A 22,668-nucleotide genomic window follows, 5' to 3' on the forward strand; every position below is an offset into this window, starting at 1 on the left:
GCCGATCTACTAGCGGGTGCGGTAACCAAGGACATTCTTATAAAACACAGCCTAAAGGGGGGAAAAAAAAGGCTGGAAAGATGGACATATACGTGCAGAGGTTGCATTCACACTTGACTGCAATTTTCAATTATAAGTGATATAACAATTGTGGAGGGGAAGATCTCCTCATGATTGCACTTTCTCGTTCAGTTGGTCGCTACTTGTGCTATTTACGCCGACGAAGTCTTCCCATAGTGGTACATAGATTTACATTTCGCTTGCGTGCTGCATACAGCAACCACAAAATATTAATGGAAAATGAAAGCAAATTGATTGGCACACTTTTCAAGAAAGAATTTAAATTGCCTCGCGGATTTTTAGTTTTGCAGCAACAGTGGAATGTACACTCGCTGTCAAAAGTAAATGGAAGGCGTCTTTGCCAAAAAAATTTAATTTCTTTAAATCTAAAGCATAATGGTCCATGTTTGTTGGTGCACCGTGCAATTCGCAAAATCACAATTAGGCTGCACATATGTATTCAAGGATGCATGAATAGCGGGGGGGGGGGGGGGCAATGATTAAATTTTTTCGCTAATATTGCCTTGCATTTACTTTTGACGGCACCTGCACATGCTCCATATATTCGTAACAGCCACCGCAGGTTCTTACCTACAAACTTTGCCTCTTGTGTAAGGCCCTTTCAAGCTCGTATTGCGTGTTCTCGTCAAGTTAGTAGGAGACTGAATTAATTTACAAATAGCCTATCACATTATTTGCTCTATTTACAGGAATCCGCGCATATAAGTAGTTCCGACTTTACTTCTGGTTCTCACAGGGATTTTACTAAATAGAGTCCGCCTTGCTCTTTTTGACTGTTAAAACGAACCTATACCAACTCGCGAAGCTATTTACACTCCTGTAGATTATCGACTGCGCTCACCCAGATTGACAGCAACTTTTTTTTCTTATTTACCAGGAAAGTACGCTTACTTCTCGCCCCAGCCGTCATCTCCGAGCGCCATGCTAACTAGTGCTCCTCTGGTGCCCTCAAGGAGCGACTACTGCGTCCAGTTCTGGTACTTCTTGTACAGCTTGGCTCCGACTCATCTTGTCGTCGGTCTTTTCAACGGTGAGGCTGTAGTGCCACTGCTCAGCAATTTCTCAGCTCAAATTATTTTTTGTTATGACTGTGGCTGCGCATTCAGCTAGCGAAATGTTTACTTTAGACGCCTGAAGCCAACATCTGAAGCTCTATTTTGGGCACGTTTCAAGAGCTTAACGGCCAAAGTGCCTAGTTTTCAGTTCAAGCGGAACCTAACTCCATCAACACGAGAAAAACTTGCTGAGAACTCAAAAGCGACGTATGTGAGTCTGACGGTATGACGACGGCATGAAATCGTGAGCGTTCCTAAAGCTTTCAGCCATATTGCAAGTCAAGTAGGAAGGAAAGCTCATTTTGTGATGTTCTTGCCTTGTTTTTAATCAAGCCAGTGAACGGAGCTCAGGATGTTGATACAGTATAGTCAGCTTAACCCTCCCCGCGTGAGTAAACATTTCCAAAATGTTGAGACGACAATTTTGAATATTAAAAAATTGTATGGTACCGTTATGGAAATATTGAATGTAATGGTACATTTTTCTAATGAGTAGTAAAATATTTCTTTCAGATTGTTTTCATCGCCCGTATCGAGCAGTTAAGACTGCCATAGAAAACCAATAGGGAACGCGTTTGACGGTAACGAAAACGTTATAGCAAACAAAAAAATGCAAGCCTGCCAACGAGACATCTGCGGATATATTGATTTTTACATTTAAATCCTGCAATACATGAAAAAAAAATAGCGTTCGTAAACTCTTTCTCGTTCAAAAATGCCTTTGTCCAGAATTGTTGGCTATGGCTGAGATAAAACCAATGAGAATATGAATGTTTTGCTTTGATTTATCTTATCGCTGTCCCTTCTCACCAGTAAGCGAGCAATTGAAAGGAACAAATTATTTTATAAAAACACTTCAATGGGCGACGCTTTTCACGAATGTCTCATAGACAACGAGTTTTATTCAATTTACAGGCGGCTGTTTAAAGTTAGTTCCCAAACGTTAAAACCACCTCATACGGGGAAAGGACGCTATTTCTATCTGAAGAGTTTCCGGTTGCGCACCTGGCCAAAAGATCCTTTTTTGAATAAAATTTGCACAGATACCATCCAACATTCGTGATCGCATCGGCATTTCACCACCTCTGACTTAAAAGAAAACTGGTATTCGTATGTGGGGCTCAACGTCCCGAAGCGAAGCATGGATTATGGGGACGCCGTAGTGGAGAGCTCCGGATTAATATGAACCACATGGAGATTTGTAACGTGCGCTTACATCACACAGCACAAGGGCGTTCTTGAATTTCGCTTCCATCGAAATAGGACCGCCACGGTCGGGATGTAACCCGCTGCCTTGGGTCATCAGCCGAACATCAAAGCCGCTCAGCCACCTCGGGGGGGGGGGGGGGGGGGGGGGGGGGGGGGGGGGGGGGTTGATTTAAAAGAAAAGCAGCTACAGTATTTTTTTTTGTCTTTGAAGGACGGTTGAAACAGGAATTGCAAAAGAATAAAGTTCTCTGCTCACCGATTTGTCTTGAAGCTCATTTAGGTTATGGTTTGAGTTCTGACGAGCGTCATCACCATTGAGGTATTGCACGCACTAGGCGGTCGCTGAAACCCAACCACCACCACCGTCTCTCTGCCCTGCACGCGCAGAAGCGTCGGGTAGCATCGGCCAGGTGAGCTGGACCCAGCAGCGGGGCTTCGACCGCATCTGGCGGAGAGGATCCTTCATTGTGCCGAGCGGGGACGCTGCCGGGAAGCGGCTGGCCGTGACAGTACAGCAGCGTCATCTGGGCCTGGTAGAGGTCGCCCTCGACCAGATGCGAGTCGCTCCCAGTGGCACGTGCAGACACCCAGGTTGGTGGCACCAACATTTTAGTGTTAACTGTGCTAAAAAACTCTCAAAAGTGCCGAGGCACTCTGATATCATTCAGACCCTTCCAGCGGTATTTCCTGAGTATTTCTCAACACCCCATCATGTGTGACACTGATTAACACGTAGCTTCAGCTGAGGTTTTTGCGCACCACAGAAGGACGCAACTTAAAGTGTGTTGTTAGCCCCACTGCACACTAAGCCCAACTATTTTTGCATATATTGCTGAACTAGTATTTAGGTTTCATTAATTAAATCTTTAAGCATTGAATTTAGTTGAGAACTTTCTCTTGGAGAGGCCTAGAGCTTTCTAGAAAGCGTATACTTCAGCAACTGTCATACTCAAGGTAAGGCAGCGACGGACAAGATGTGAGAAAGAAGGATGCGAACGTGATGATCGCTAGAAGCAGCTCTATGTACATTTTGAAACACACGCTCCACCTGAACTGTGCGCGCCTGTGCAGGTCGTCACAATCATACTAAAATTACACGTGCAATGTTTGAAAATAAAATCGATATCATTAGAAAGAACAGTGAAACAAGAAAACTGAAATAAAACGGTCGGAAAAGGGCATTCCATTCAACCCTTGCAACACAGCTGGAAAAGTATGTGAAAGCTGATATCCAGCCATCACACGGTAGAACGCGTCTTTGTATAAAAGTCGAACCGAGAGTAACGCTTACGTCCCTTTGCACTCCTTTTCCTTACGTCTCGCCCATCGCGCTACCTTGCCTTGAATATGTACAAGCAACTAACCTGTAGTTATGCCCTCCTGATACTGAGCAATTTTCATCTTGCGATTAGTGCCGCATTAAAAAAAAAGCCAGGGAAATATCAAACAAGCCCACATGACCACCCACTCACGCGGCGCAATGACTCATGAATGAATAAAGCTCTAACCGAGATGAGAGGGCCATGAGAGCGATGCAGGAAGTTGCCCGAGTTTCACCGCCAGCGCCTGCGCTAGCCAGCCCCACGGCTTCGCTGGGTTGAGGGCTCGTCAATGGATAGTTTCACGCACTCTACTGACAACTGTGACATCAGCCGGCTGGAATAAAATTTAAGTTCCAATTATGGGGTCCCGAAGAGACGTATGGGCTACGAGGAACGCCGCAGTGGACGGCTGTGGATCAATTTAGCCCAAATAGGGTTCTTTAACGTGCTCTGACAACGCACAGCCCACGAGCGTTTCTGCATTTCGCCTTTATCTATCCCGTGATTCTATCCCGGGGTTGTATCACGGGGATTCTATCCCGTGATCTTGGCATCAGCAGCACTGGGATCCGGCTGGAATAGGTTCCGCTGCTAGCGCTAATGTCACTGTCATTCTCCTGTCATTGGACTGGCTGGCTTTGAGGACAATTCATTCCTGAGTTGCTCGTTCGAGAGCTCTGATGTGGTGGCGCTGAAGAGGAAGATCAAGGGACCTGTTTTCTTATTTCGCGGGCTTGTTTTCAACGCGGTAAAGAACTAATCCGCAATAAACAGCGAAATGAAAATAGCCAATTTACACATTTCTTAAGACATGGTGCCAGTTTATAATTAGAAACCTAACCTTAACTTCGAAACGTGAAGAATAATTGTACTTAATTAAGTAAAAAAGTTATGTCTGCCTTGCTCCGCAGAGTGGCCAGCAAGCATGCTGAAAACTTTGTTTCGGGTCCTCCCGCAGCGTTGTATTTTTAAACCTTAGCTTCAGTTGGTTGGGATAGACCCCTATTATTGTAACCCTCATTAGCAAGACGTTACTAGAGCTAAAAATGCTTTCTTTGATAACGTATCCGGCTGCTCATTTGTGATGTTGCAGCCAGACAAGATTGTACAAAGTCGTACAGAGGCAGGCCAAAGTTTTCAGCTTGATAACTGTGCCCCAGTAAAACACTTCTCTTGGATGGCGTTAACTTCACTTTGCGTCGCGTTTGCAGCCGGCACTTTGTGTGATTTCGAGGGAGACGGCTACTGCGGATTCCTAGTGGACAGCAGCGGAGGCGGACGTTGGCGCATTGCAGGAGGGAGCAGCGACCCAGTTACGCTCAGCAGCCAGTACAGCGACCACACCTTTGGTGCTTCACAAGGTGAGACCCAAGGCAGAAGCCATGGCTGCGCTACAGCCGCAGTTAACGAGGGCCACTTTCTTAGTTTCTGAATCAAAAAGCCAGCTTGGATCTTTACAGTCCTCAATACAAACTGAGTTGTACTTGACGCTGTGCTTGATTCCGAACTTAAGTGCAGTTCGTCTCACGGCTAGCCCCTGGATAAGATTAAGAGATTCTGTAATCCAACCATATAACCGATCTGATTCCATTTATCCCACCTCGCTAGTTGAGATTGACCGCGCCTCTGTTATCGCCAGCCCTGGCGGCTGGCAAGATCCCAACATACAGCGGAGAACCAAGTTAGCGAAGAAACTTGAAAAGGAACAACAATGAGGGAAGAAATAAAAAAAAACTTATGCGTGGTGTTTTCGCGGTTTATATTGGTTCTCTACTTATCATTTAGTCAGGAGGATGCGCACAAAAAAGTGGCAGGGTTTTAGTGCAGTCAAACCAAGCAGACGTGCGAAAGCATGTGTTCATTCTTCGCCTCTTCTTTCTGGCATCTGCGTATGCACGCAATCGCGTTTCCTGCTCTTCATTGCCCTCTTTCTAGTCGGCGGTAGCTGGCGCCAAGCTCCTCCGAACTTACCCGAGCTTACCCGAGTTACTACGAGGCTTCATTCAATATTCTTGGTCGGGTTTGACCACGTTAAGTAGTGCTTTCGAACTAAAATACAGCGCTGCAGCCTCAAAAACGCGCTTTAACCTATTCCTTTAGCAAAGAAAATTTCGGTTCGATCGAGGAACCTGGCGCTGTTATTCTTCGCGGGAATGGAAGACGCGGGAGATATTCCATGCGTTAAAACGGGAAAGAAGATGCGTTAAAACGGGCAGGGAAGGGAGGAGAGGGGCGGAGGGGAAGGGTGTTCTTGGGTGTTGTATGCTAATTCGTTATTGACGTGATGCTATTCCCTTCACGTTGAATATATGCGTCTTTCATAGCCGAATTCTTTATTCCTCAAAGAGCGCGATTTATACACGCGAACTTCGTACTAGTCGACACTGCACGTGCGCTGCATTGTGTATGAATGAAATATATCTAGAAAAAGAATAGATTTATTAACAACACTCCCTAAATTAGTCTATTCTGTCAAATAGCGACAGAACTTCCACATGCCTCACGTCATGTCTGGCCTGGATGAGAGAGTTCAATACAATCATTGTGTACGGCCTGCTCTCATGGAGAATACCTTGTCATATTGAAAAAGAAAAACTAAGATCACATTCTGGCATAATTGTTTAGCTCAGCTGGTTAAAAAAATCGATTAAATTACGTCTTTCTTGCTTTGCAGACTTTTGTACACGAGTTGACATGATCGAAATGGGAGCTTTGCGGCCTATGCATGCTGTGTAGTCACAGTGTCAGGTCTGATGCGGATAGCGCTAAGTGAAGCAGATCATGGTCGTCGCTTTAGCGGGCTGATATGCTCCTCATCTTTTAGTGCGAAAGAACTACTTCACGGGGTCAAACCAAACCAAGAATCTTGAAGCGCCCCTTACCCTGAGGGTGCAGGAATAAAATAAATATTTCCGCGACTGGGTTTCGAACCTGTGGTGGCGCGAACACAGCTTCGCTGACCACTGCACGAGAGCACTGTGCTATCGCTGCAACTATTCACGGCTCATGTTAAACTGCAACACACACTCGCGCTGTGCATTGCTCATCGTCGTCTTCGTCAACTTCCATTAGCGGCACGAGCACATCAGATCAGCTTAACCTCGATCAGAGCTTAACCTGAGTCTAATATCGTCGCCAGACGTCCCGACGATCCATCAAGGCCAAACCATGAACCAACCAGGCGAAGTACATGCTTTCGCTCGTTTACTAGGTTTAACTACGTTAAAACCTGAACAGTTTTTCATAAATGTGATAAAAAAATTTCAGTAATAAATAGCTACCTAACTTCGTGTTGATCAGAGGCCAAGTGAAAGCGATAGTTACAGGTAACCTCTTAACAAATAAATCGTACGTATATCTACGAAAACAAAAAAAAACTTCGCGAGAAAAACGCATACAACGGCCGGCTTATCATTTATATGACAAAAATGGCAGTGTTTACGATATAAACAGCATGTAGCCATTAAAGAACCTAATGATGCTTGTTCAAAAAGAAATCCGACCTTGCAGCGTGTGCACAATATTTAGAACACGAGCAGCGGCAGCTTACACAGCGAGGCTCACTTTACCAATAAAAACTGTGTTTATATACTCATACTATCTTACACAATCACGTGCCCCAAAAAGAATGCTACCACCGCCACCTTTCGAAAAAGTTCAGTCCTCGGAGAAACTGCAGCTTTTATTGAAACCTGAAACAGAAAAATATACCACTGCCGCAGGAGCCACACAACTCAGAGCCACATTTTGCACTTTGTATGGTTGCAGGAGGCCACTTCTTGCTCCTGCACCTCAGCGAACAGAAGGGGGAGCAAGACGCTCCTTACGTCGCGAGCCTGGTGCTTCCTGACCAGGCACCAATGTTAGAACGGTGCCTAACTGTGTGGTTCTTCGTGGAGGGCACCGGAGTAGCAAACTTGAACGTTTCTGTGCGGGCTCGAGACAGCACGGAATCCGTCCTGCAGGACATGCTGTTCGGCGCACCATCAACCGGCTGGCGTTACGGGAGCGCAACTGTTCGGTCAGCTTCATGGCATGAGGCAAGTAGGCGCACCTAAATGAAGTTTTTGCTGGGACAGTTTCTACATGCTCAGAAAACGGATTCTGGCGAAAGTATGTGTACGCAAGTCAGGACACAGAGGCGCTCGTCCTGTGATCTCTGTTCTTAGCAGCGTGTTCTCGCATGCCCTAGAATTTTTTTTCCCGCGCGCCTCGTAATAAAAAGATGGAGTTGTAACTATAGCTGGCTGAGTGCCCATCGCAAAGTCCGCAAACGAACACAAAAGTGGAATTCTGCAGAAATGTGCCGTGACGTTTCTTTGTCGTGATATTCGAAATCACCGTTGACTGCCGCGTCAACTTCCGCTAAATTCAGGATACTTTAGGAGACAGAACACGTGAAAACATTGCCGTTGCCTGTGACTCTTCAGATTTGATTCCGCGTTATCGTGACTGCAAACTTTAACCACTGTCAACAACGGGTGCGTAGCATGTCAAGAAATCACCAGCGAGAGGTCCGTTTCGCTTGTGCATTCTGATGCGCGTTTTGTGGTGAAAGAGAAGGTTACGAAGACTTGCAGTTCACACTCTCGGTGATTCTGTCTGCTGCAAAATGTACTCGGTTCGCGTGAGACAATGAACCTAATGCGTCGCGGTCGCGCCATGGAGAACTGAGCGAAGAGGGGCGGAAAAATGGAGGGGACGAGCATGTGGACTTCAGAGGAGGAGGATGAAATCACGCCGCGATGCAGCGCCTTTGACTAGAGTTACGCGCTGCCGGGAGCGCCGTTCTTGCTTAGATGGCAAGGAAGGATCTCAAGACGAGAATTCTTCTTACCGCCTCGTCTTGATTAGCCAGTAACCGGAAGGAAGCTTGACAACGTGAAGGTACACTATGCAAAACGCGAGTTCCGTGTTTGCAACACGAAAATGGCTACTCGCAACATCGAACTATGCTCCAAATTCGAAACACTAAAGGAAAACTAGAGAGAGCATGAAAGCAACAGGAAAAAGCTAGAAGAAATAGCAATAAAATATAACAAAAAGAAAGGCGCAACGCTTGCGCACCAGAGACGTTACCGAAAGCCGAGAACATCTGTTACAAAGCTGTCTGGCGCGAAAAGTGTAATGGCGCTCCGTTTGTCTTCGATCATGTAATGTAGCAGTAAATAGTAGATGGGGAGCTAGCACAATTAATTTTGTACATGTCATTTTTTTTTTGCCGCATGATCTTTCGCTTGCACCGATTGTGCCCCCTAACGAATTTTCGCGCGCCGAAGTTGCTGATGTCCAGGACCTGAACACTTTTTCAATAACGGAGCTCACTTGACGAAGATTTTTTGAGCTTAACCTAGTGAGCTGTAGGAAATAAGTCACACGAAAGCTTGTCGCGTGTCACGACGTGTGCACCTTTGTTGAGCGAAACTCGGCAAGCAAAAAAAAAATCGAGAAAGAAGTCGGTAAAAGAAAAATTGAAATTTCATAACCATTCATAACTGACTGCCCACCTAACAGACAGCACCTCTGTCTGCTGACTTTCGAGAAACTGGTGAAGGCCTTGTTTGGTTAGGACTTTTATAACTCCAAAGATTAAAGAACGAAGGACTCTGACCAGCACATAGGGTGTGTATATGAGCTGCGTGTTTTGTTTTCTTCTGGTCCATTGAACTGACCTCTGTTACCTTTCTGCCAAAGTTGCGCCTCCTTCATAGGTTGGCGCTGCAATCGAGGCGCCCTAGTTCTGCCCACAGCCATTTGGTTTGACGTATAGTTCAACCGCAGCTGCCATGCTCCGTGCTCCGTGCGCCTGCGCTTCAGATGGTAGTGGCTGCAGTTTTTCAGAAAAAAAAAAAACTTGAGAAGGCGGTGTTTGGTTCAAGCCACTGGTGTTGTAAGAAAGGAGTAGAGCTAATGGAGCAATGATAAATATCAAATGGGCGGCATTTACTACAGCCATTAATCCAGAATCCCAAATTATGAGTGAATCGTTTTTATTTTATTTTCCCCCATTAGTACGCTGTGACCGTGGCACGCCTTGCCTGACTGCAGAAGCGCATGTGAAAGGCAGGGGCTCTTTCTGAGCTCCTTGTATGGGGTTGCACGGCGTTCTGGATTCAGTTCCTCCAAACATTTCTGCCACTGAATCGTGTGGGTACTTATCGAAGTGCCAACTAAACCACACATGCCATCGGCTAATATGTCTTCGATAAGAAACTTCGTCGAGCGAGTGATCTTTTCGTTGAGCATGGACAGTTGCTAGTCAGGCATAGTTCATCCGCCCGTAATATGCCCTCTGAAACTCACAAAGGACGCAAAACCTGCCACATTTGGTTCTTTCGACGACTGGAACCGACGCAAAGGGTGCAAATGATTTCTCAGGTCAGTACTAAACCAATACGGATGCAATAAAAGATGCTAGCTGAAAAATGACGCTGCCAAGGGTAAAATGAATCGTGCATTTTAAAGGATCGATTAAAATTCGGTTGTTGTTTTTTACTATTTGGCCAAGGACATCCTCGAATATAGCCCATAACAGATTATCTGCCAGCAAAGAGTAACTCAGTTAGAGATATTAGTCCGCATCGAAGTGGCTAGAGTTTAACCATTTCAAAACAGGGAAACAATGCCTCCGCGAGCGACGAGAAATTTCCTTCTACCACGAACTGAACCTAGAACGATAAATAAAGAAATTAACTGCGTCGTGTTCTTGTGCATAAGATGGGCGGCAATAATTTGTTACGCCGACGCGGTGGCTCAGTGGTTATGGTGCTCGGCTGCTGACCCGAAAGACGCGGGTTCGATCCCGGCCGCGGCGGCTAGAATTTCTTTGGAGGAGAAATTCTAGAGGCCCGTGTACCGTGCAATGTCAGTGCACGTTAAAGAACCCCAGGTGGTCGAAATTTCCGGAGCCCTTCACTACGGCGTCTCTCATTCTCTCATAGCTTGAGTCGCTTTGGGACGTTAAACCCCATAAACCAAACCAAACCAAACCAATAATTTGTTACAGATCATAGCCGCCGCGGTGGCTCAGTGGCTATGGTGCTCGGCTGCTGGCCCGAAAGACGCGGGTTCGATCCCGGCCGCGGCGGCTGAATTTCTTTGGAGGAGAAATTCGAGGCCCGTGTACTGTGCGATGTCAGTGCACGTTAAAGAACCCCAGGTGGTCGAAATTTCCGGAGCCCTCCACTAGGCGTCTCTCATAGCCTTAGTCGCTTTGGGACGTTAAACCCCATAAACCAACCAACCAACCGTTACAGATCATAGAAGAAACGAACACACTCTTACGTCAGGAGTCTTCCGTCAAGGTGCCAAGTTCGGCTTAGCTAAGCAAACTGAAGGCGCAACCGGCGCAAAGCTGCTGCTGCGCCGCCGCTGCTCCACGAAGCGGTGAAAAGAAGTGAGCAAAGCACTGAAAACCAGTGATTAACGCCTCTGCGCCCGTGTGGCTGAGGGAATTTTATCCGCGGCAGCCATGCGTGGAAAGAAAACGCTGAGCGCGCATGGGCCTGATTCAGGTGCAGCATAAAAAAGAGTAAAACTGGCGAGCAAAAAAAAAAATAACGCGCAGAGATGTGACGCTCGCTAAGTAAACTCGTTTTTGTTGGAGCTTTTTGCGGGCAAGGGCAAGGTGACGTAAAAATTATGCCGACGGACCCACGCTTGCGCATATAATTACACCTTTATCACGTTTGTTTTTATTTCTTTTAATTTTAGAGAAAGAAAGGGGGGGGGGTGGACTTTGAGCGTCGTTATTTCCCCCTCCGTCTATCGCTATATTAACCAGTTACGAGCAAGTGAAGGGACGCACTCTGCAATCGCTAGTAACATAACATGAAATTTTAGGGGGGTAGTAACTTGCGTCACAGCGCACGCAGTTCTGCCATCCCAGCGCCGTGACGGGCCGGGTGGTCGTCGTGAGAATGCCATACCTTTGCTTGCTGTTTCCTTACACAATGGGCACAGTGCTCTCGTTGCCTGGGAATAGCTGTTTTAGGAAAAGAAAAAGTTGTAAATTAAGAGCAATGCGCCCACATGGAAAGGGAGTTCCGCCATCGGTGTGAATTTCTTCAAGAATGATTCATCCATCGCGGCAATGTCGTGAAGTGCAGACCAATGTTTAGATGTATGCAGCCGTGAGCGAAAATTACGGAGGGCATTTAAGGCTACTTACGTGCTTTGAATGCGAGAGCATTGCTTTCATTTCCTTTTTTATATATTTGTTTTAATTTTTCTCTTCCTTTCTAATGAAGCATCTACTCATTAGCGCACAGTCGTAAGGCAACGCATATACTAAGTTTATCTTTGTTGCAGCAAGAAGCAACGCGGCTTGTGCCCCGTGGGTTGCGTGCTTACCTCGCCACCTAAAAGTTCTGGGCTCAATTCCCTGCACCTTGTTGACATCGGCCTCTACGCTAGCATGTCATTTGTGCTGATCTGTTTTGCTCACGGCAGTGTCTGTAAAAGGAAGGGCACACATCGTATATGGCCAAAAACATGGATTCTGCTGCGGGATCATAGCTGCGCCTGCTGCACCGCGATGGTGTCCTAAGTGCTCAGAGTAAATTCTTTTATTGTGTGTTTTTCACTACTTTAATAAATCATCACCATCATCATCATCATCATCAGCCTCACTACACCCACTGCAGGGCAAAGGCCTCTCCCATGTCTCTCCAATTAACCCTGTCCTTTGTCCTTTAATAAATCACACACAAGTAAATGCTTGGTGTGAGACCTGTATCGAAATTACTAAAGAATTATTTCTGGGAGGTCCGTATCGAGAAAAGTCGTATTGTTACTACCTACCTTTTGTGCCAAATGAGCCAAGCCAAGTACGAAATGTCTTGTTTCCGGCATTCCTGCACTTTAAACACGAATTAGCGTATAGAGCGATAGTAAAGGAGTAAGTTGTCCTCTGGCACACTCCCTTTTATGAACAGAGTATGCTGCTTAACCCCCGGGGTAGATTTAGATCACTAAATATACGGAAGGCTTACTCGTAGCAACGCAGATATATTCCCACCGCAGAGACTAGGAAATTGATGCAGTTAGCAATTGAAGGAGGCTTTTAAGCGCATCGGAGTTCTTGAGGTTATACAAATAGAGGAGACTGAAACCTCGGTTAAAATCTTCGTAACCAATTGAACTTCGCATATTTTGAAGAGGGAATTTGTTTCCCTTGCCAGCCGTGTGTACTCCGTATTTTTAATGACGGAAATCTAACCCGGGGCTTGGGCAGAATACGCTTTCCCTTAAAAGGAGTGCGCTAAAGGACAGCTCGCTCCGTTTTTACTTCCATACAGGGTTATTCATTGTTTAGAAAGTCGGTAGATGAACAACTGTAGAACCACTTTTCCCCCTAGGCCATTTTGAGAAACCGTATGTAAGGTTGCCCGCATATTCAAAGTCGCTCGCGCGCTCATGGCCTATAAACCACTCCGGCAGTTGCTTGTTTTCCTGGGGACATAATATTGCGTTTAAACGATGATGGTGGCGTCACGCAAACAGCGCGACACCATTGCACAAAATTACATCACTCGTATTCAAAAGTCCACATCGATGAGTACGATGAGCATAATATTTGCGCGACACCATCCTTTTGAGGACATGCATATCGGTTGAACACGACAGCATTGATCAACTGAACCCAATTTTGCGCCGCCTGCTAGTGGTGAACGAAATTACTCGCAAGGCGTGTGTGTGTTTATTCATCAGGTGGCGCTGCGCTAGCGCTGGAGCTATATTTGTGAGCAGCATGAGGGGAAAGGATGTTTTTTTTTTTCCTGTTGTGTGTATGATGAAAGCTGCTGAATGACATGAGCCACAGCCTAACAAAGAATGAGCGAAAGGAAATCACCTCACCCGCAGAAAAATGTTGAAACCGCACAACACAAAATAATTCACAAATAGAGGCTAAGTAAGCAGAGAGTGAACATAAAGAGCGAAGAATATTGTTTTATTGTTCCACGAGGCTCGAAATTAAATTCGGCCACCTGGGTTTTATTTACTGCACACCAAAATTTGATATACATGGGTTTTCTTGGGTGCCCCCGCAGGGGGCGGCAGCGAGAAAAAGATGGACAGATGAGATTAGGAAGTTAGCGGGGGATAAAAGGCCGCAGCAGACGCAGGACAGGGTCAGTGGGAGAGGTATTGGAGATGCCTCTGTACTGCACTGGACGTAGGGTGCTGCTGCTGATGATGCTATCAGTTTTTAGAACTTCGAGAACTCTACTCTGGACATTCCAGCTCATCAAAATCAAGCCGCGAGACTGTGAAACGCGCCCGGCCAGGGGGGGGGGGGGGGGGGGAGCAGACTGCGTTTGACAGAAAAGGTCACTTGAGACCTACGCCATCGAGTTATGTGTGTTGGTGAGTGGGGGCTCCGTGCGCTTCACGCACCGGGATTGCACAAACAAGTTGCGCCACAGTGACGAGTATAATCTATGCCTTTTCCAAGTTCCAAAAGCTTACGGATATTCCTGAAGAGCAGCTGGATATCTTTAATTGTGACCAGTCACTTAAATCTTATAGTTATTGAGTTTGCTATTGTAATTTAATTGACTAGCGTATATACAGACTAACCCGCTTTCTCACGTCCTTCACCATTGATATTTCTATTCTGCATAAGCTGACTTCATGCCTCAAAAAGCGTTTTTTTTTACACTGCTGGCATTATTCGCTGTAACACCCTGTTCATGCCAGGATTGTTTTCGCGTGTGAGGTCGTAGTGTCAAAAAACGCCACTAAGGACCTTATTTCACTAATAATAATGTGTTACAGCTTAAGTGAAAAGCAAGCAGCATAAGCTTGTAAGCCCATTGCTTAAACATTTGCTCCTCCGTTGACTGTATTTCAGAAAATTACTTTCATAATTTTGCCACCACTTCTGCTGTGTATATTCTTTGAGCCCGCAATGAATCAAGCTGAATTTTTTTTAGCGTGCTTACGAGATGGCTTTCCTGAGTAAAGTACTGTAAACAGTTTGGCTTCATCATGCAAAGAGGACTGCGATATGAAGAGTAGTAAATTTTTTTACTGGGCTAGTTGGTGCATCTTTTGGGCGACAGGTTTAGCGCGGTTTAACACTAGCGAGAGAGAAACAACATATGAGGGAAACAACAATACACTGGCGTACGTAAAAAAAGTTTTAAAGTTTCTTCTTTGGTTAATCTAAATTCATAATTCGAAGATTTTTTTCTGTATAAGTGACTCCAACAATGACAGTGCGCTGAAGGTGGTTACGTCGATGTGAAAGGAAGCAGTCGGCCTCCTAAATCTACATGACGACGCGCACTTTAAACCCTGCGTTTCCCGTCTGTCCTGCTTCCGCACGTTCACAGGTGCTCTTGACCGCCGAGGTGGAACAGGGTGGCACGGTGGCTGTGGGACTGGACGACATTTCGCTCAGCGATGGAAGCTGCCCGGAGCAAGGACACTGCGACTTCGAAGGGCCTGACATGTGCGGTTGGGAGAACGCCGAAAGTGGCGTGCAGAGAATGTGGGCGCGAAATAGAGGCTCCAGTCCGCGCTCATTGCTGGGACCCCGCGCAGACCACACGCTGGGGACGCCGGACGGTGAGCTCCAACCCTCGGAATCTGTCGCCCTGGGCGAAGGCTTCTGGACATATTCATTGCTTTAATAATAGTGGTAAATATTAAATCACATAAATACGAGAACGATATAATGAGTTAGCGAGGAAGTGGAAAGCAAAATTGGAAAGTGTTGCATACATGTCACCGCTACATCATCATGTGCTTGCTGACTTGCGAGGCTGACGGAAGGAACTTTCAAGAAACACTTCGATGACTCTCATCGCTCCATCTAGTGCATGTTAACCTAGTAGCATTCTCGCTTTGAGCGATGTGCGCGTGCAGATAATGATATGTCGAAAAGAAATGGCCGTTCTGGGTCTTACACTTTCACAGCCCCCTCCTTTACACCTGCGTTAGTGGATCTGAAAAGGCCCTTTTTTTTTTGCTTTAAGAAACGGTGGTTTCCGTGGCGTTTGCCGAGGATTCGATTGTTGCTATTGCAACGAAGCGTATTTTTGGGGCTTTTTATTCGCCTTATAACTGAATATCAGTAATGATCGTGTTTTGTTATGCTGAGACAAAGCAGTAGTCACAGTTAAGTGTGTTCACGTAGGTATGGGCTGATTAAGCCACAGTGATTTTCTGTTTCTTTTTGTTTTGTTTTTTATAGGAACATATGTTTACTTGGATGGCAGGAACTCAACCGGTGAAGGCACTTACACAGGCATATTGAAGTCTCAGCCCTGGATTGGAAGCAGCGCTTACTGCTTTTCTTTCTGGCTCTACATGCGCGGGACAGTCAGTGGGCCCAGTACCAGCTCCCTACGTGTAATCGTCGCCTACGACGACCATGAGAAAGAAAAACGAGACGCCGTAGCAGTGTTCACTGGCAGTCAAGGGAAGCGGTGGACACGAAAAAGAGTCACGCTCAAGCCTCCTGCCGGCGCCTTTGGGGAGTTTCGGGTTCTCTTAGCGGGCACAACTGGAGGGCCAGGAGGAGGAGACATTGCCGTAGACGATGTCGAGGTGATCCAAGGTGCTTGCGACCTGAACTTGGAAGTAGACACGTTCAAATGCCACGACGGCATTACCTTTGTGAACATCTCTCAGGTGTGCGACTTTAAGAAAGACTGCCCAGGAAGCGGAGACGACGAGCAGCTAGCTGTGTGGCCAGTGTGACTTTGACGTTGACACTTGCGGTTGGTACAGTAAAGGCGACTGGAAATGGACTATAGCAAAGGACAATGAACACAATTCATCGCTTCCTATGAAGGACCAAAGCAGGGGCGATGAACATGGCGGCTATGTGTACAGCTCTGGACGTGGGTACCTAGTGGAAACTGGAAAGCTTTTCCATAGCCCTAATGATACTCACCGACTGAAGCGCTCAGGCAAAGACTGCACTCTGTTTTTTTGGTACTTCGCTTCTGGACGTTCAAATAAGCTCAGCGTCCACAAGTACGCTTTAGGCTATGACGCTACTGTCTGGCTGGTTGAAAAAGACGGGCTGCAGGTTTGGACAAAGGCGCGCGCTACAGTTGGGCGCAGCCAATCAGAATTTAGTCTTGCTTTTGAGGCTAGTTCCGGTTTGTCAATTGCGGACACATTTGTGGCTATCGATACCATCAGCTATGAAAACTGCGCATTACCGACGCCGTCTTCCAAAAATTGCAGTGAATCAAACCATTTTTTGTGCCCAGAAACGAAAGTCTGCATCAGTAAAAACCGACTATGCAATCATGTCGACGACTGTGGTGATGGCTCCGACGAAGCCTTGGATATATGCCAGAATTACACAAGTTGTTCATACGAACCAAGAAGTGATCCATGCGCCTGGCAGGCTGCAAGCGCAAACTCTGAGAGAAAGTCGCTTGCGTGGAGAGTTTCTTATGTGCCGTATCGAAAGGGGGATCCAAACACAGGACCTTACACTGACCACACCATAGGCGGCCTTGGTGCGGGGCGTGTGTTGTTATTGCGACCGTTGCGACGTGATGACCTAAACAGTTCCGCTTTTTACAGAAGTCCTAATTACATAGCCAGTAACGAAGAGTGTTCTCTTACGTTTCATTACTATCTCCATGGGCAAGACGTTGGAGGAATCGCCCTGTTTGCTCAATACGAGAACTACACAGAAAAGCCACAATGGGAGAAACTTTTCGAAGTCAAGGGCCAAAGGGGCCAACGTTGGATCCTCGCAAGAGCCGTTGTTCATGGTGAAAAGCCGTTCCGTTTCATTATCGAGGGATCACTTGGTGCCGGCTATGCATCCGACATAGCTATCGATGACATTTCAGTTAGTCCTGGCTGCATCTCTTACAATGACACACTCCCTAATCCAACACCTCCCCCTATGCCAAAATGCAAGGCATCTCAATACGCGTGCAGAAACGGCCGGTGCATACCTAACCAGCTGGTGTGTGATTTTGAGGAGGATTGTGAGGATGGTTCGGACGAGGAAATGTGTGGACCTTGCAGTTTTGAAAATGGCTCATGTGGATGGACTGACGCGAGCAGCGGCAAAGTAACATGGCAGATAATGCAGGCGAGGTATCTGGAAGGGCCCAAAATTGATCACACTACACAGAGCGCTGCCGGTCACGTGCTGGCCTTAAACAACGATGACAACTTTGCGAGCACGGCCGTGGTACTAAGTCCACTGCTTCCTCCATCTTCATCTCGTTGCTCAATGAGCTTCTGGTACTATTACTCCGAAGTGTTTAATGCAGCCGCGATGGATGTTCGCTATTTTTTGCTCGAAAAGTACAGTGTAAAGCTTGTCGACGTTGCGCCTGCTAATGCTTGGAGAAAACTTGTAGTGAACATTCCGCGTCGCGAAACAAGAGACGCTAGAATAGCATTCTACGCCAACGTTACGGAATTGTACAGGATGCGCAGTATCGGTATTGACGACATTTCTTTCATGAACTGCCGGCCTAGCTCGTTACTCATTGACTGTTCCTTTGACAAAAAGACGAACAACAACGGCCTCTGTCATTGGCAGAACACTGGAGAAAGCAGCAACGGATGGCAGGTGAAGTTTCCGGGACCGAATCATGATGGAGTAGGACCAACTGCTGACCACACCAGTGGTCGTGGTGGCTACGTCTTATTTTCTGCAGAGGATGCGACCCAAACTGCATCTCTCGAGAGTGCCGAAACCCGACCTTCTGCAAAGAATGCTAGCTGCCTCACTTTCTGGTACGCTATGAACAACGGCAATTCCCTCAGCTTGGTCGTAGAGGCCAAAACAATGAAAAATTTGTCAGTTAAATTTACTCGAAAAACTGCCGAAAGAACCGGCTGGAACTTCGGAGAGCTTCCAGTGTCACTTGGAGAACCATACACAGTCACAATTTCAGCCATCAAAGCCAAGCAAGCTGCGACAGGTGCGTTTATAGCTATGGATGACATCGTTCTGACAGAGGGTCCATGCCGTCGAACCAGTTTTTGTGACTTCGAAACGGACTTCTGCGACTGGAAGCTTGCCAAAGTAGGGCTCGGCGTTGGATGGAGGCGTATTTCACCGGCAACCCAAACCGCAACTGGCCCGGCCCATGACCACACTCTCGGTACTTCTGATGGCCACTACGCTGTAGTCATTCCCAAGCGTCAAGGAGACAAAGCAACATTGTCTTCACCCGTCTTTGAGAACACGGGAAACCGTTGCCTTCGGTACTGGTTCAACATGGCCGGTAACAGCATTGGAGCACTCTCCGTCTACCAGAGGCTGAATGGGTCCTCTCGCATTGAAGATTTGAAGCCGGTATGGAAGCGCTCCGGAGGTTACAATGGTGCTTGGCGTCGAGGTCATGTCAAGCTACGTGGCCTGCGTCGTTTTCAGATTGTTATTGAGGCATTCGCCGAGGCGACAAACGCCGAAGGTTCTTCGTATATTGCTCTGGATGACCTAGAGTTCAGCCTCGAGCCATGTGAAGACACAGTGACATGCAATTTTGAGACCGACGCCTGTGGCTGGCATACTGACAGAACTAGCTCTAAGTTTCCTTGGATACGAACTACTGGTTCCACCGGTGTGAATCTCGGAGGACCTGGCATAGACGTAACCACATCAAGCTCTCATGGGAGTTACTTGCTGGCGGAATTCGGTAACAGAAGTAAGCTAACCGAAATGGTTTTGCTATCAGACTACGTGGATGTTCAACACCAAAGTAGCTACTGTTTCTCGCTGTGGTACATTTCTCTCAATGGGTCCGAGTCTTCCCTTCTGGTCAAGAGTGTGAAAGATGGCGATGAAAATAGCGCTGAAACCTTGGGAAACCTGACTCAAAGGACGACCTGGACGAAGCAAGCCATTACTGTGCTGACAGGTAGGGTCCTGAAACAACTGTTCTTTGTATAGCTCTGCTAAAGAAATGTTACGGCAGGTAACATCTGAAAAATACTGGGAGGAACCACCAAGAGGGAGGTTCTGTCTTCAAGAACGAATAAAAGAATCGACATTCACGCTGCAGTTGATAATGCTGTTGTTAAAAAGGTTATACTTCGCAAAATGAATTCAGTCTGGTGAGAAAAAAAACGCGCTTCCGAGGCATTAAAAATTAATGTTTCACGAAAAGAATAGCTTTGTTAAGATGAGATATTGCGAGGTAATCCGAAATAATTTAATAAGTACGTCCAATATCCGCTTTGTAGGCTTTTCAGTTGCCGTATAAAAGTCGTCGGTGAAGACTTTTAGACAACCATGTTTTTTTATCTGAGGGTTGTAAACTGCTTGCAAAAAATAAGAGCAGTATAAAGAATGATATCTTGCGATTTCGATTTATAGTCTCTTTAATTTTCTCAGAGCAATGCTTGCAAAGTTACTTGGAAAGCACACGTAGAATTGGAAACAATAAAAATTAAAGCTATAGCGGTTTCACTACAGTGAGTTGGCGCGGTTTAACGTTCAGTTTTATCGGTATTATAGTTCATCGTGGTTTCCATGCGTTGTCCTATGTACTTTCGTGGATTTGGGAGCAAAGTAAAAACATATGAGATGGGAATAGCAGTGCTGAGGCAAACTGTTGTGGCACAACCTTAAAGGTGGGTGGCGGCCACCGTACCTCCCCCTTTGCGGCAGATAAAGCACTCAGTCTCGCGAAAGCCATTGAAAGATGGAACTCACGGATTTCGCGAGACGTGATAGTTTCAGTTAAGGCACCGCTAAATACGTCTGAGATAAGAAAAGGAAAGCAAAGAACTGTGGCGTATTGCGGTCCAAAAATACCTACAAATTCTGCACAAGCGCATTTTTAAAAGGGAAGTTGTTTACGAACGCGATTTTTTCATAAATCATAAGATTTCAAATTTCTCTATAACAATCAACATATCCGCAGATCTCCCCTGAGCAGTTTTGCATTTTTTTTGCTATTAACGTTTCTGCTAGCGACAAAAACGTTCCTCATGGCAGTCTTAACCACTCGATACGAGCAACGAACAAACTTTAAAAGAAAGATTTTCCTGCGCATCAGAAGACTGGAACATTAACTGCAATATTTCCATAAGATTATCTTGCTGTATTTCACAGTTGCCTCACAGTTAAAATAGTTATCCAAGAATCCTTGACTTGCGCCTCATGAAGTCCAGTTTTCAGCTTGGGTTGGTAAGCGGGTGTTCTCAGAAAGCAATGAACGCTGTTTTCTATCGCCGCCATCGCGCTTCGGATGCTTCGCTATGTAACTCCCTCCCCCTCCATCTCGATCGCATTTGCTTCAGAAATTTTTAAGTAATTCATAGCGCTGGAAAATTTAAGATACTACTCAATGTTTTCCGGTTTTCCCGGCAATTCTGTCCCGACATAACCGTCCTCGTTGACGCAGGCTTCCATTAAGAGCTTGCTTCAAGCTGGCCAAAAACTTGCGATGTGCGCAAAGGGAAAATGGGTGTGGGGGGGGGGGGGGGGGGGGGCTGACTGGGACGACTTTTCGTCCTGTCGAGAGCCGTCAAAACCCACAATTTCACTCGTGCGAACCCGTACAGGCCCCTTGCATTCGGTGGGAACAACTTTTGTGAAATGTAATTCAGTCGTTTGGAACTGCGTCGTTATGGATTGTATAAAGCAAAATAAGCACGGCGCACAACAATACTACAGTCGAAAAGCACTATGGTCGAGGACTACGTAATTTGGAATAAAAAAATAATGCAAGACGTAATTGGCTACCCCGTAATTTACTTGGATGGAGAGCGTCCTTTTAACGCGATAGTGGTAAGTATCCCGTGTCGCAGAAAAGCCGGCGTCGTCGGTGGCGTCGGCGTTGTTGGCCCCATGAGCGAAATATACGCGAAGAATCTCAAGAGAAGCGACCTAATAGGTAGGTGGCCCGCCTAGGTCACGTGACCTTGTGGCGTAATTCCTACCCGCCCACCGGATTGTGAGCAAACTGACCACCATGGAAGGCGGTAGTTAAAATAAGGGTTGGTTTCGAAGAGCAATCTGAGTCGCACAATCCCCACCGATGGCAGCATCTGCCATCGCAGGGCAGTGGCCCATCCCTTAACTGCCGAACTACTGCGCCCGGAGTTGTATGGGGACTCCCAGGGATCTTTGAATCTAAAGTAGACGATGACAAATTGCGCATGTATGGGCGGAACCCATTAACACTATCGCGCCGTACCCTTGCGGCGGAGCCTAAGTGCCCCTCCAGTTTTTCTGATCATGGACAGAGTCAATACCGCTGGGCGAAACAGATATTTTTCATCAGAATGAAAAGTTTTGGGAAAAAAGAAACCTTTCCATGCGAAAAAAAAAAGGCTGAGGTAATTTCGACAAGACAAATCACTCAGTAGCAGCAAAGAAAGAATGCACTCAGGTCATGAGTTCAGTTCATACACCCTTGAAATGTTGTCGAAACAAATAGATTAATATACAGCAATCGCTGCTTTTGCGCTCTAGAAATGGTAATGGAAAACTAAGAATTACTGACTTCGGCTTATCAACAAGCGTTGGTATCGTACATAACTGAAGCGCGCTTACTCAAGTACAGCCGAAAAAAGTTGTGGCAGAAAGAGCTATTTCTAGAATTGTTGCGGGCGCTTGAAACTGTTATTTGTTGTGCGCTAAACACGTGTTGCAGATGCTAACAAACTGAACGTAAACATTTTGTTTGCACAAACGTTTTATGAGACATTTTTTTCAGTAACTACGAGCTGCTAAGTAAAAGGCACAGCGGGGGTGACGCTGTGAGTAGCGCCCCAATGCTTACATGGCGCACACCGCATACAGCGGTTCACACCTGCACATTCAACAACGGCTCTAACGAGGATTTGTGAAATTTCAGGTTTTTAAAACGTTCATGAAAGTGCAATATTGCAGATAGAGAAGTATGGCATCAGCATGCACGTTTAGCTTATCTTCCTAAGCAGCAGTTTGGGAAAACGTTTCTGCTCTGCCAGGGTAAAGGGGATTGGTAAGAGCTCCGTTTTACTTAAAAAATCTGAAAAAAAAAACGCTTTTACTTACTAGGTGG

The 22,668-nt window shown here is 46.3% G+C and overlaps 1 protein-coding gene across 1 annotated transcript in view; it reads left to right on the forward strand.

Moving 5' to 3' along the window:
- LOC149351441 (MAM and LDL-receptor class A domain-containing protein 1-like) overlaps window positions 1-22,668 on the forward strand; it is a 177,537-nt gene that overhangs the window by 105,874 nt on the left and 48,995 nt on the right. Inside the window, 7 exon segments of the mRNA XM_089580756.1 lie at window positions 959-1,111; window positions 2,733-2,936; window positions 4,879-5,028; window positions 7,436-7,707; window positions 15,007-15,241; window positions 15,870-16,357; window positions 16,359-19,530. Coding sequence (XP_089436882.1) covers window positions 959-1,111; window positions 2,733-2,936; window positions 4,879-5,028; window positions 7,436-7,707; window positions 15,007-15,241; window positions 15,870-16,357; window positions 16,359-19,530 — 4,674 coding nt within the window.

Source organism: Amblyomma mixtum, chromosome 3 (assembly GCF_055824585.1).
Source record: "Amblyomma mixtum isolate Tamu chromosome 3, ASM5582458v1, whole genome shotgun sequence".
In the NCBI taxonomy this organism is placed as follows: Eukaryota; Metazoa; Arthropoda; class Arachnida; order Ixodida; family Ixodidae; genus Amblyomma; species Amblyomma mixtum.